General features: G+C 49.9%; 1 protein-coding gene across 2 annotated transcripts in view; it reads right to left on the bottom strand.

Moving 5' to 3' along the window:
- The window catches only part of AP3B2 (adaptor related protein complex 3 subunit beta 2), a 33723-nt gene that overhangs the window by 17475 nt on the left and 1140 nt on the right, over nt 1-15108 (bottom strand). Inside the window, exons 1-10 of one of the 2 annotated variants that reach the window (XM_058540486.1) lie at nt 12736-12989; nt 7108-7183; nt 6890-6964; nt 6484-6579; nt 2261-2421; nt 1913-1979; nt 1630-1812; nt 1239-1522; nt 912-966; nt 491-562 (exon numbers count right to left, since the gene is read on the bottom strand). In XM_058540486.1, the coding sequence (XP_058396469.1) occupies nt 491-562; nt 912-966; nt 1239-1522; nt 1630-1812; nt 1913-1979; nt 2261-2421; nt 6484-6579; nt 6890-6964; nt 7108-7183; nt 12736-12989 (1323 nt within the window). Of the gene's footprint in view, nt 1-490; nt 563-911; nt 967-1238; nt 1523-1629; nt 1813-1912; nt 1980-2260; nt 2422-6483; nt 6580-6889; nt 6965-7107; nt 7184-12735; nt 12990-15108 lie in introns of those variants that run through there. The other variant, XM_058540487.1, reaches the window with a different exon arrangement.

Raw genomic sequence — 15108 nt, forward strand, 5'->3', positions numbered from 1 at the left:
ATGGAATGGAGGTATGAGCTCCTGCCACTTTTTCTGTATGTTTGGAATGGGTGTATGTTTGCACAAAATCCTGAGGGGGTAGGTGTGTGGGGGCATTAACACTGTGGGGGGAGGACAGAAGACCGTAGTGTGAAAAGAATGAATTCTGGAGTCAGCAGAACTACCTCGGGGTAGTTACCTCACCTGAGTCTACATTTCCATAAAATGGAGATAACGCACACTTCCTGTGGTTATTATGAAAATCAAGTTACTTCGTATGTGAAAAGTGGCAGGTATGTAACAGATACTAGGCAGAGGGCAGTTCCCTTATCCCTGTCCCCCGACTCTCATTAGCCTGGCTTCCTGAGCAAAGGCTTGTGGCTGGGGCAACCATGGGCTCAGCCCCAGAAACAAGCAGGCACCAAGGTGGCCACTGTGGATATCTGAGTGGGTGTGTGGGGGTGGGGAGGGCCCAGAAGGGTTGCATGCACTTCTTGGGTCCATCACTCACCTTCAGGATCTTGATCTGGGTGGGGTCAGTGGACCTGATGTAGAAGCTCTTCAGGTAGGGCTCAAACATACCCTGGCACAAGAGAGGCAGCCCCAGGGAGCTCCACTGCAGCCCTGGACCCACCTCTCTTCCAGAGCCACCCCTCCTCTCCTGACCAGTATCCTTCCCTCCTCCTCACTGTCCTCCACGCCTCAGTCCTCTCCTCCCTCTCAGATCTGACTGGGTCTTTCTTCACCACGCTTTCCTCCCTCAGTGGCCTCTCAAGATCCAGGCCCTGCTTCTCCACCTGCATTTGGGGGTCTCCCCGTTGCCGCGCTCTGCACAGCCAAGGCATTCCCCCATCCTGCCTTTCCCCAGCACTCCCAGCGCTTGCAGGAGCCATCCCTCGGACTGCCAGGGCAGGCCTTGGTCACATGCTCACCCTGCGCTTGATGGACATGGTGGCCACGTTCTGGAGCACGACGTACTGCACCTCACTGCGGAGAGAACAGTCAGAGATACCCCGGCCCCTCGGCTGAGGCAACGGGCAGCAGGTGGGGGAAGGGAGGGGGGCCAAATAGGAGGGAAGTGAGGCCTAGTGTGGCGAGAGGGCACCAGTGGGAGGAGAGCAGGACTGGGGTCAGCGTGGGGGCAGGTGGGCTAGGGTCGGGGGATGTGATGCTCCCAGGGTCCCGGAGACAGGCAGCCGCCAGGGGACAGGAGATGGGCGGGGGCCGCCCCGAGATGGGGGCGGGGAGCGGGCGCGCACCTGTGGCTGCGCAGCAGGCGCACGAGCGCCTTGGCGATGACGCCCACCTCGGCCTTGGGCGCCAGGTGGAAGTAGAGCTGCGCCACCGCCATGACCACGGCGGCGCTGCGGCTCTGCAGCAGCGGCTTCGTGTTGCGCAGCAGCAGCCGGTGGTCGGGGTCCATGACATAGGGCTTTCGGGTGGGCAGCGCCGTGGCAGCCGCCCCCTCCGACCCCGGGCCCTTAGCCTCGTCCTCCTCTGAGCCGTAGAAGGCTTTCTCGGGGTTCTCCTCCAGCAGGGATTCCTGGAGGAGCAGACAGATGGGCCAGTGGGCGCCTCCTCCGGGCAACCCTCCTACGCACTCGGCTAGGGCGAGGGTTAGGGTCTCTCCTGGGGGTCCCGGCCACTCACGTTCTGGGTGGGGCTCAGGAACTGCGTGCGGGCGTAGCGGGTGAGCATGCTGATGATGACCACCTGGCCCCACTCCTCTACGTCGATGAGCAGGTTACAGAGCTTCCGGTAGTTCTTGTGAATCAGGTCGATGCGCTCGGGGCATACCTCCTCGAAGGCCATCACCACGCTGCCCGCCACCAGCTGGGGAACGGCCAGAGGCAAGAGAGGGTGAACGGGAAAAGCAGAAGGGCCTCTGTCTGGCACCTTTCCACCACTCACCCCTGTGTGCCCATATACGCACTGTGGTCTTGTCGGCCAGAAGCTTCTCAATGACCTCTATCAGCTGGTCCTTCTGGTCAGAATCCAAGCTGAGGGAGAAACTACTGAGAGGGATTTGCCCCTCCCCCCATCTCCAGCCTTCTCAATATTTGTCCAGACTGTGCTCACCTCCTGCACCCCAACCCTATTCATAGAGGGGTGTGAGCCCCCACCTCCACTGTCCTCCATCTCTGCCAGTTTCCCCAAACTGTCTTAAACCATCTGAAGAGTAAAAGAAGGGTAGCCTGCAAGACTTGAGAGAGGCCAGGGGTGTGCCCCGGGGGCTGGGGAACCTTTCACCTGAGGAGTGAAGAGTAGGGCTGGGGCATACCTGTAGAGTTTAGGGATGGCATGGGCAGCTGTTTTCCGCACATAGGGTGACATGTCCGAGGCAGCTTCCTTGATGGCCAGCATCATGATGGGCACTATGATGGGCACACGGATGCTGGAGAGGACACGGAGGGCACTGGCACGAATCAGCTGGTTGGGGTCCTAAGGCAGAGGTGGAGGCAGAGCCATGAGAGGGCAGCAGGTGGCCTGATGGGGGAGGCCATACCTATGGAACTCACTGTCCCTAGCTACCACCAGCTCTTGCGTGCCTGCCTCCTGCCCTGAGCCTAGATGATGTGCCACTGCTTGGGCACCTGGGGGACACTGCTTGAGGGCACTGACTCTTGGCCTTGGCTGCAGAAATCTGACACCTGAACAGGTGTGGCAATGGGCTGCTTCACTTTCAGGAAGAGAGAAAAACTTTCAGAACACCTAAAGTTCCTGAAACACCTCCTGTTCCTTAGGATTGGGGGTGGGGGGTAGGGTCTTTGTGTTTATGCCCACGGTGACTGCCTGCGAAAGCAAGCGGGTCTCCCTTCCAAAGAGTCCACGCCCACATTGCTCTCGGTCAGTAGTCTCTCAAAAGCTGTTCTTCTTCCTCTTCTTGCAGTGTTTAACAACAGAATGGGTGTGCAGGCCCCTCCTCTTTGCTCCTATTGCATCCTATGCACACCTGAGTAGAGCATTAGACACAACCTATTATAATCATGGGGCTTAATGGCTGTCTGCTGCTGTAAATTACTGTTAATTGTGGAGAATGGTGGCCAGCGGGAGAGGTACTGGAACACTCAAGGTTAGATGCTGCCCGGATTTTCTAAAATGGGGAAAGAGAAGAGCCACAAAATTACAGGTGAAAATGACGCTAATCTCTGGCAAAATTCTGGAAGTAATTTTTAAATAGGTGGTTTAGAAGTACTTATTTAAAAAGCAGGAGTCTGTCTTCTTAGAGTCAAATCAACTGCTAAGACCTATTTTCCTTTTTTTTTTTAACATTTTATTTGGAAATGATTATGGATTCACAGAAAGTTACAAAAAATCTATTTTCCATTTTGATAGCGTAGATATTAGTACTGATAGATATTAATGCTATGTATCTTGATTTCAGCAAGCATTGTGGGAGTCTCTCATAGCATTTCCTGTTGCCATTTTTGAGGCAGGCCTTTTGTTTCACTTAATACCCAAGCATTTTAAGAGCAGAATTCATGTCTATTTTATCTCTGTATCACCACAGCCCTTTGCACATGAAAGGTGTTAAGAAATTTTTTTGCTGTTGAATAAGATTCTTTCTAACAAGATGGGAAAATGTCAGCTGATTGTACAGTTACGTAGATCCACAACTTGGTAAAATGTTGTACTTGGGGAAGGTTAATTAACAGATCAGTGTCAACCTGGAAACATGATATGCCACGGGACTCAGTTTGTTACCCTGGTCCAAATAGCTTATCAACATCTTGCAGAAAGACACAAAATCAGAAGGACAAAATTAAGATTCAGAATCACCCTGGCTTGGACTCTGTCCTAAACCAAGCTGGTCTCCTTCTCTACTATGAAATAGAGTAGGGTTTCATAGGGGATTCAAGGGACCAACTGCACAAAGACAGGATATAGGGAGACCTAGATTATCTGCTTGCCAACTGGAGGCTGTCTGAATTCAGGTGGACTGCTAGGAAAGCAAACACAGCCTCAGCCTAGGCTGATAAAAAGAAGGAGAACCCTGGATGGAAATGACTGGTTCCAAAGTGCAGGAGAGCCCAAAAAAGAGTAACAACAACAAAAAGAAAATGAGTTTTAGAGGACACATATATTATATGATACCATTTACAAAACAATATTATATATTGTTTAGGAATACATAATAAAAGAATAAATGCATATGAATGACAAATGGAAAGATACATAGGGGGCTTTGGCTGTTTGATAAATATTTCATTTTTTATGCCAGGTATATGGATATTCATTATATTATTCCTTATGCCTTTTATGAGTCTGAAATAAATTTTAAAAAATTATAGCTATAGAGGTCTCAACACAATATAATGGTTAAAAAAACTAAAACAGTTGTAGTTGTCTTAAGATGGAGTGAGCTGTCTTGTGAAGGAGTGAGGTCTCCATCACTGGAGATGACCTGTCAAAGATGTTCTAGAGCAAAGGTCAGCACACTACAGCCCTCAGGCCAAATCTGTCTTCTGCCTTTTATATAAAAAAAATTTATTGGAACCCAGCCACGCCCACTCATTTATGGCTGCTTTCACACTACAAGGGCAAAGTTGAGTAGTTGCATGGTTGAGCCTGTATGGCCTGCAAAGCCTTAATTACTATCTGGCACTATACAGAAAAAGTTTTCTGAACACCGTTCTAGAGAAATCATTGCATTGCGTTGGACTAAATGAGCCCTGGTTTTCTAAAGAGGAAAAAGGGCAGACTATAGAAAGTATAGTAAATATAAAATCTGTCTGTGTAAAAAATTCCAGAAAAGTTCTTATAAAATGATTTAACCCTGATTCAAACCAAAAGATTACTTGCCAATCTGAGACAGATTCTACGGTGTTGACTTTTTTTTTTTAATAAGGTCGTGTTTTTTACAGTACCACTTTTTTTTTTTTGAGGAAGCTTGGCCCTGAGCTAACATCTGTTGCCAATCTTCCTCTTTTTTTCTTTTTTCTCCCCAAAGCCCCAGTACCTAGTTGTATATCCTAGTTGTAGGTCCTTCTAGTTCTTCTATGTGGGACGCTGCCTCAGCATGGCTTGATGAGTGGTAAGTAGGTCCGCACCCAGGATCCAAACTGGCGAACCCCAGGCCAACGAAGTGGAACACGCAAACTTAACTGCTATGCCACTGGGCTGGCCCCTATGGTGTTGACATTTAAAAAGAACCTAGCACAATGTGTGGCATAGAGATACCCAAGTATTTGCTGAATGAATGAATGATATATGCAAGTGCCTCTCCTTTCGACCCCACCTCACAGAAGCAGACTCTGTCAGCCCTTCCTGCTGGCCATAGCAGATTGAACCAGGGGTGAGCCCCAGATTTGGGCAGTCAATTCTCAGTCTGCTCAGCAACCTGTAGAATCAGCTGGACATGAAAAGATGAGCTAGACCTTTCAGAGTCCCTCTCACAGGAATTTGAACTGTGTGTTTGGAAAGACTAGGGGAGTTGATGGTTGCAATCAGAGCTGAAAAGTCTGATATGGAGAGAGAATAGAATGGCAGTGATATTGGCTTCTTTACCCTAGAGATATCTTATACTAACCAGAAAAGCACCCACTGGACACTATCATGCATGAGTTTAACATACAAACAAAAGGTGAGAATATTCAGTTTAAATAATGTGGGAGGATTCAGCGCCACTCCATTATAAAGGACTTGAATATTTCCACAGTCCCTTCCCTTAGGTGATTTCAATTTTTGCCTGCCTCAAGAGCATTTCACAACAGATGTGATCCAGGTCTTTAAAAGTGGATATTTTATATACACTGGGGCATCTAAGACAAGTCAACTACTTCTGGTGCTAAACAGAAGAACAATCAATTTGGTCCCACTCTAGGGGAATAACTGGCTGTACTGAACTTACTGAAAAGGGAGTGGTCATGTGTTTATGTCCTCTGTGCTGACCTTGGAACCCAACCTCCCCATCTGAGGCCACTCTCTTCCATGGTAAACTTGGTTGTTTTCCTCTCGGTGGAGCTCATTTGCTTTCAATAAACCCTTTGTCCTCCTTACCAAGTTCCAGGTGAAAAGGTTCCAAAGTCATTGTTCTCTACAGATATGTGCACTGGTGAGCCTGCCAGTGCCAAGGCTCTGACGCCCAGAGGTGAGGAATCCAGGTCGGCAGCTCCCCTCATAGAACCCTGTCTTAGGGAGGCTGACTTCTGCCTGGCTGTGGGCCACAAATCCTTTACACTAATGGGTGTGAGGGCTGAGGGGTTTTCCATTGTCAAGGGCTCAAGTGGTTCATATTCGAGGCAGCCATTATCATAGGCTCCTCAGAGGAGGAGAGACACAGTCCCTGGGCACCCACTTCATCTTTCATGCCCCTTCTGAGCTGGCCTCCACCCTCTGAGGGTCTGGCTGGTCTTATTCTCTGACTCTGACCTCCCAACACTAGGCAGGTAGGAAGGAGCCCTCAGAGCCTGCCCCCCATGCTCAGGCCTTTCCCTGGGCCCACTCCTCCAATACAGCACCAATAAGGCCCAAGCTCCAGGGAGGCAAATTGAGACCTCTGACCTTTAGGCCACGCTGGAAAGTGGAGATAGACAGCAGGGCCAGGTCTTGCTGCTCCTCAGCATAGCGCACCAGGTACACGTAGACAAGCTTCTTCACCTGGGGGAGAGCAGGTTTCTCAGCAGGGACTGGTACCCCCACCCCAGGAGATGTCATCACCCCAGCCAGCTATGGTCCATGGGGACAAAGTCTTCCAGTGGGGGAGAGCGTCTGGAGTGTACCCCGGCTTCTTCACTCTGATCAATATCTAGTTCAGAGACATGTAGACAGTGTCTTTTCCTGGACCAGGGACTTTTTTGAGCAGGTCTGGCCCCCAGGGGCTGGATCGTTCCCTTCCTCACCCCCAGCCAGCTTGAGTTTATTCCTGGTGGAGGTGGGCATGAGCGATGTCTCACTGGGGAGTGCTCACCTCTATGTTCTTGCAGGCCACATTCTTCACCACAGCGGGAAACAAGTCGGAGGCGTTCTTTCCGCGCGCGATCATCTGGGTGGTGGAGTCAAGATAGGGGTGAAGGAGAAAGGAGGGGGCCAGCACTTATTAGGGGAAGGTCCACAAGGAGCCAAGGAGAGCTGCTCTTTGATCCCTGGGCCCCTCCCCCAAGAGAGGCCCCCTTCCTTCCCGCTCACCGCCACAATCCTCTTCATGGCCTCCAGCTTGAGGGAATCCTTGTTGGTGTCCAGCATCTCCTTCAGGTCATCATGCCTGATGAGGGGCACAAGAGGTCAGCTGAGGGCATAAGGGTGGGGGTAGGGGTATCAATCAGGAGAATCCAGGCAGAGAGAAGGGACACGGGCAGGGAAGGCTCAGGCAGGACCTGACCAGAGGGGAAGGGGGTGAAGTACGGATCAGGGAACTCAGGGTTGGGGGAAACATGTGGCCCAGGCAATGTTATGGGTTGAGTTGCATCCCCTCAAAAACGATATGTTGAAGTCCTAACCCCTAGTACCCCAGAATGTGACCTTACTGGGAAACAGAGTTGTTGCAGTTGTAATTAGTTAGGGTGAGGTCATACTGGAGTAGGGTGGGCCCTAATCCAATATGTCTGTTTTTCTTATAAGACGATGGCCCTGTGAAGAGACAGAGACACAAGGAGAATGCCATGTGAAGACAGAGAATTGGAGTGATCCATCTACAAGTCAAGGAACACCAAAAACTGCCAGGAAGCTACCAGAAGCTAGGAAGAGGCAAGCAAGGAGTCTCCCCTACAAGTTTCAGAGGGAACAGGGCACTGCTGACACCTTGATTTTGGACTTCTAGCCTCCCGAACTGTGAGACAATAAATTGCTCTTCTTCTAAGCCACCCAGTTTGTGGTACTTTGTTACTGCACCCCTGGGAAACTAACACAGCCAGGGACATAGAGCTGGGAGACAAGAGGAAGGGTTTAGGGTAGAAAAGGTATGGACCCTGCCCAGGAAATGGCCAGTTGGATGGATGAGAAGGACCTGGAAAGGAGTAGATGTCAAAAGTGAAAAGAAGGTGGGTGTCAAAACAAGAGCAGGATGCCCTTGCCCCACCTCAAGTGTGTTCCCAGGCCCTGACCCCATAGACTGAGCTGATTCTAAGGAGTAGACAGGTCCCAGACACTCCAGGGTCTGTCGAGATGGCCTCACAATGAAGGCCAGACCTGTCACTCAACATTCAACACTCATTCAGGGGAGTTATAAAGCCATTATGGGAGAAATAAGTGAAGATTTGAAAAAAATTACCCCTTGCACATGGCTGAGGGGAATAAAAGTGGTCCTCAAGCCAATACATTTTCATGCAATGTCCATTGAAATTTCTTTTTTTTTTTTTGTGAGGAAGATCAGCCCTGAGCTAACATCTATTGCCAATCCTCCTCCTTTTTTTTACCCCTTTTTCTCCCCAAAGCCCTAGTAGATAGTCGTATGTCGTAGTTGCACATCCTTCTAGTTGCTGTATGTGGGACGCGGCCTCAGTGTGGCTGGAGAAGCAGTGCGTCGGTGCGTGCCCGGGATCTGAACCCGGGCCGCCAGTAGCGGAGCACGCGCACTTAACCGCTAAGCCACGGGGCCGGCCCCTGCACTGAAATTTCACTGAAAGCATTTTGTCAAACTTCATGAAATGATAGCAAAATTTGCCTGGAAAAAAAAATCAATAGGTAAGAACTCGAAAGAATATTTTGGGGAAAAGAAGAGAACAATGGAATAATGAGAGACAACTCACCCTACCGGAATTCAATACACAAAACAACATGACAATGAGAAAAGCTCTATAGTACCGGGTTAAAAATAGAAAGTCAAGGTCATAGGGGGAAATTTCATCAATGGGTCTAAGTTTGATACATTAGGAACAAATACCTCACCAAAGGAAGAAAGAACCTTTTCCCCCTTTCAATAAATGCTGTTGGGAAACTGCTTTGCAGCAAAGAATTTAACTTGTACACATACATACCTCACACCAAAATAAACTCCACATTTGCTTAACAGTTAAAATTTTTTTTTTTTTGGCTGAGGAAGATTAGCCCTGAGCTAACATCTGTGCCAATCTTCCTCTACTTTTTTTTTGTGTGTGTGAGGTAGACTAGCCCTGATATAATATCTGACGCCAATCCTCCTCTTTTTGCTGAAAAAATTGGCCCAGAGCTAACATCCGTGCCCGTCTTCCTCCATTTTATATGTGGGACACCTGCCACAGCATGGCTTGATAAGCGGTGCATAGGTCCATGCCTGGGATCCAAACCTGCGAACCCTGGGCCACCGGAGTAGAATGCACGAACTTAACCACTATGCCACCAGGCCAGCCCCTCCTCTATTTTTTATATGTGGGTCACCACCACAGTGTGGCTGATGAGTGGTATAGGTCTGCACCCGGGATCTGAACCCACAAACCTGCGCTGCCGAAGTGGAGTGCACCAAACTTAACCACTAGGCCACAGGGCTGGTCCTGTATAGTTAAATTATTTTTCATTATGGAAGCGGAAGGGGAAATTTTTTAATTTTCAAGGTCATAAAATTATCAGTAACAAGATTGCTAGGTTTAATTTTTTTAACTTTGGTATATAAAACTAAATTTAAGGAAAAAAATAAGGCAATTATATTCCCTTACCATGGCTGTCATAACAAAGTACCACAGAGTGGGTGACTTAAATAACCTAAACTTATTTTCTCACAATTCTGGAGGCTAGAAGTCTGAGATTAAGGTGTCAGCAGGGTTGGTTCCTTCTAAGGCCTCTCTCCTTGGCTTGTAGATCCTATATCCTCACACGGTCTTCTTTCTGTGTGTCCCTGTTCAAATTTCCTCTTCTTATAAGGACACCAATCATATTGGATTAGGGCCCACCCCAATGACCTCATTTTAACTTAATCACCTCTTTAAAGGCCCTACCTCCAAATACAGTCACATTCTCAGGTCCTGCGGGTTAAGCCTTCAACTGATGAATTTGAGCAGGACACAATTCAGCCCAGAACAGCAACAGAATGGAAAATATTTGGGATATGGTGAATAAAAGTTTAATATTCAAAATAAATAAAGGACTTATATAAATTTAGTGTCCATATCCAGCATTCACTGTCAGGGCTGCTGCAAGCCCATCCTCCACCCGCTTGGCCCTCCAGGTAGACATAGCCCTAAGCTGTTGCTCGTCATTCAGTGAGTGGAGCATGGTCTGGTATTCTTTGGCCAGGTGCCCTTGTGCAGCGAACAACCTCCCCAACCATACTCAGAGGTCCACAGGCTGGTGGTCAAAGGAGTGAACAGAGAATTGTGAGTAAAAACATGGAAAGTGTGTCTATAGGCAGCTGACAGAGCTGTGGGACAACTGAGGCACTCATGCATTGCCAAGACAATTCCAAAATTTGGTGAGCAGCTGTGTGTGGAAACCTGCATATTCTCTAATCTCCCAGATGATACTCTGCTAACCCACAGCTTTTGACCCAGGCATGAGAACCCAGCCTAGAGAGGTATCACCAATGGTAGAAATTAAAAAGTAGTGTGTGCAAAGTTAGTCACAGAAGTGAAACAAACAGGAAATCAGAAATTGGAGGTAGCAATATTAGGAGAGGGAAGAGCATGATAATAGTCATAAAGAGGCAAATGTGACAGCTTCTGATGCTGAGAAATGACTAAGTGATAAATGCTAAGAGAAGAACCCGACATAACACACACCTAGTCATGGGGCTGCATTTTGCAGAAATGTGTGAGTGCTTAACAGATAGAAAGGACAGAAGGGGTGCTAAGAAATTGATGTTCCAAGGATTTTAGAAAGTGTCTTTCCTGAAGAGATTTTTGATGGGAAGCAAAGTAGAAAGTTGACGCCTTCCAGAACACAGAGGACTTGCTAAGCTGTCAGATGAGGGCAGGAGAAGATATCCAGCCCCAGGCATGCTGATCTAAAACTCCCCTACTTGGAGGGATGCCCCTAAAACCAGAGGACATTTTTTACTCTCCCATGGCCAAGCCAGGGCCAGGAGAGAACCACTTTGTCACGCTCCCATACACAAACCAGCCAGTCAATTCCTAGGGGGGTTGAGCTCAGGACGACGGGGGTGTAGACAGAAGTACAGACCACTCAGCTGGGTCTGGGTAGCACTGAGGGTGTGGGAAGAATGACAGAGCTGGGCACCACCTTCCCCAATATACAAACGCACTCCACTGCACCCCCAGGATCCTCCATACATACACCCCACAGTCAGCTCACACCCCATAGACACCCACACACCCCAACACCCCCACCAACACCAGTACCACCCACGTATACGACAAACACTCCCATATCTCCCGCACAGACATACCTACACCCCATAGACATACCCCTACCCCCAAAGACATATCTATACCCCCACAGACACACCTACACCCCTTAGACACACATACAATCCATACATAAACCCTCCCCCCACACAAAGAACCCCTGCAGACACACACCTACAACCCCCACAAAAACACAGTCATAGATTCATATACCACCCGTAGACACTTCCCACAAAAACACACTCTCCACACATAAACCCCCACACAGACCTCACCTACACATCCCTACAGACACCCACAAACACATACATACATCCCCACAAGACCTCTCCATACTCCCCACACCCTCCTCTAGACATGAGCGTCCCACACAGTGCACATACCCCACACATGTCCTTCCGCAGACACACACACCACATACACAAACACCTTTTTAACAAAACTCGGTCACTCCAGTCTCATTTGCCAAAGTGGACACTGGACTCCTGTTTGAGATTCTCAATGATGAATTCAGGCTTCCAAGATCAAATACATCCGGCCTCAAGATCCTCTGACTCCTGAGGGGTCAGGGGGGTGTCCTCAATGGTCAGCAGTCAGAGTCTGTCCAGTCCCTTTAACACTGGACATTCTCTGAAGCAGACTTCCTCACACCTGGGGGTCCTCAGCACTCCCCGAAACGCCACAGGCCCATGTCAAATGCACATGCCCCAGGGCACGCACAGGGGCATGAGTACTACTTCCACCCCGGAGCCTAGTGCATATGTTCCAGGCCCCTGAAAGCTCCAGGGCCCTGGGCAAAGGGGGAATTGAGGGAGGGGAGGGACGGCGGATGTACAGCAAACATAGCACAGGCAGGATTGTCAGATGCCCACTAACAGAAACCAGCTCCCTCCTGGGGTGTGACCGCCCTGGGTCTCTCATCTTCGCCACCCCCAGCTTATGTTCCCAAGGGGGAGAGGAAGGGAGAGATACACAGCAATGCTCTAAGGCCATGAAACATTAATCTCCCATAGTCGGATCCCCTTACACCGCACTCTGACCTGACCCCTGGCCTGGCCTGGCCTAAGGCACTCCCTGGGGGGTGGCTGGAGCCAGCCAGGGTAGGTAAAACATGGCATTTGAGGCCAGACATGCTCACCTCCCCTGATACATCTGCCTCTCTCCCCTCACCACCCAAGTCCCAATCCACTAGCCAGGAGAGGCTGGCAAACTCTGCTTTATCTAGTCTCCAAACCTTACCCAGAGCCCACTCTAGCTAGGACCGGGGGGAGGAAAAGGTCAAGGTGGGACCTCAACCCTCGAATATTTGACTATCCTCCTCTCCTCAGAGCTTCCGGGGAGTTAAGCTCAACTTCCCCCACTCATACTCTCAGTCTCCATACTAAGCCTCCTGACACCTCCCCCTCTTGCCTGGACCCTAAATGCCAGCCCAGTCCTCCTCCTGAGGAGGTTAGACTTGAAGGAGTCTGGGCTGAGAGTGGCAGCTGCTCATCCCTTGCCTCCCTGGCTGTCTGGGTGAGGCTCCCTGGGGGTTCCTCTGTACCGTAGTGGCTGGCGCTGGCTCTGGCTCTGGCCTTGGCCAGTCTCTGGGCAAGGTCCTTCCAGGGATGCTTCTGGGGCTGTGTCTTCCTCTGAGGCCTGAAGCCACTGAAGCTCCTCAGGTTGCAGGGCCTGGTACCAGGGTGGGGGCCCACCTTCGGGGGCCAGGACAGGGCTGGCAGCCTCCTGATCAGCCCCACAGGCCCCTCTGCCCCCTGGCCTCACCACGGCCCCCGGGAGCTGCAGGAATCGCTGCATCCGGCACCAGGTCTTGCTTGGAGATGGGACTGAACTCACCAGGAAGCCGGGGAAGCCTGTCACTGTCACCAGACAGCCTGCCCCTGAAACTCAGAAACCAGACACGGGCAGGCAGGGAGGCTCTGGTTTCCTCCTCCGTGCTCAGAGACAAGGACACAGGAGAGGAGGAGGGCTGGGCCTGGGAACTACGCCAACCCTCACTCTCCAGGCGGGGTCCGTGGGTCAGGGGAGCTGATCCAGACAGAGGCAAGGGCTGCTCCTCCTCTCCACTCTCACACCACAGCTGGACCTCTGCCTCCCCACAACTGCTCCTCCTCAGAAATCTTGTACACCCCCTTCTCACTCTGACCTGAACCCTCTTGATCCTTACCTGTCTTTCTCGATTTCTTCCTTCCTATCAGCCTTCTCTTATCTCTACTTCCTCCCTACCTGGCCTAGGCCATCCTCCATGGCTCGCTCGCTCACATCCTTGGCCCCCTTGTCCCCATTGCGTCTCCCCTGCCAGGAATGGTTGGCTTCATTCACTATATATCAACCCCCTCGACGCTCCTCAAATTCCCCCCATACCCTTGTCCTTGCTCTTACAGCTTCCTTTCTTGCCTCTCACAGAAAATGAAAGGCCTTCGATAAAATCCCCTGCAGCTGCCACACATCTGCGTCCCTGGTCTCCCCTCCTCCTGCCCTCCTCCCTCTGGGCAGAGCTGCCCTCCTTGAAGCCGGCTAGTCCCCCACCCAGCTCTGGAAGCCTTTCCTCCATCACTCAGGACATGGGCCTCCTTCAATTCCCTGCAGCCCCTCCCACACTACTGGCTCCTTCCCATCAGCAGTTAAACTTGCTCTAGGCTTTCCTATCCTAATAATAAACAAACAAAAATAACAACAAAAATAAAATAAACCTTCTTGAGCCGATGTTCTCCTCCAGCAACTCTTTCCCTCTCTCCCCTCTACAGTCAAACTTCTTGAAAGCAAAATTCCATTCGCCATGTTTTATTTATTCACATCCTATTTGCTCCTCTATTCACTTTAATCTGGCTTTAGATGCTGACGAGAATTTAGGGCTGAGGGGCCATGACATCTGCAACTTATACGGTTCAGCCAAAAATATGTACGGGTAGATGGTTAGATAAAGCAAGTGTGGCACAGTGTCAACAATGGTTGAATCTAGGTGGAGGGATACATGTATTCATTGTATTATTCACTCAGCTGTTCTGTATGTTTAAAATTGTTCATAATAGAATGTGGGGAGAAAATAGTCTAGCTCCTCCTCTCCTGACTTTGCCAGAACTGGTCTCCCAGGGCAGGAGGTGGGGACTGGAGCAGGGCGGGGTTGACCTGCTCTTTGTCAAACCGATGGGATGGTCACGATTTCTTTCTTTCTTTGAGGTGACCTCAAAGGGCACTGACACTGCTAATCACTTCCTCCTTCTTGAAACCACATTTTATTTTCCTCCTGCCTTTGGTTTACTTTTTCTCAGTTAATCTGAAACACTTCTCCCTGCTCTCTGGTCACCCGTAATGTTCCTGTCTTTCGAGGTCATACCTGTGCCCCGTCTGAACTCATTTTATACACTCTCCCTGGCTTATCTTCACTTCCTTCTGTGGCTTTGATCAACATATATATGTTAATAATCTCTCCTGGAATACAAATCCTAGTACCCAGCTACCTACTAGACTTGAATGTCCCTCAGAGTTTATAATCACAGCATGTCAAAAGCCAAACTCAACATTATTTTCCACAGATTTGATTGTAACGTCTTTATTTACAATTGCACTGTATGGATAGCTCCACCATTTATCCAGTTACACCTGAGTATCATCCTTATCTTCTCTCAGCCTCTTCCTCTCACTTCATCCCCCAATAACCGTCAGGTCTGTGGCTCCTACCCCCTCAATAGCCCCTCCCACAGTCTAGGCCACCATCATGTACCCCCTTCCAACTTCAACACCCTCCTCACTGTCTCCTTCCTGATCCAGCACACCTCCAATCTCTTCTCCACGATCCAGCCTGGGATCCTTCTAAAATGCAAAGCTGATATGGCCTGCTTAGAACTCTTCAGCCGCCCACCCCCTCAACCTTGGCATCTCGCCACCCTCATTTCTGGTCACTCCAGCGGCCTGC

Source organism: Diceros bicornis, chromosome 5, assembly GCF_020826845.1.
Source record: "Diceros bicornis minor isolate mBicDic1 chromosome 5, mDicBic1.mat.cur, whole genome shotgun sequence".
In the NCBI taxonomy this organism is placed as follows: Eukaryota; Metazoa; Chordata; class Mammalia; order Perissodactyla; family Rhinocerotidae; genus Diceros; species Diceros bicornis.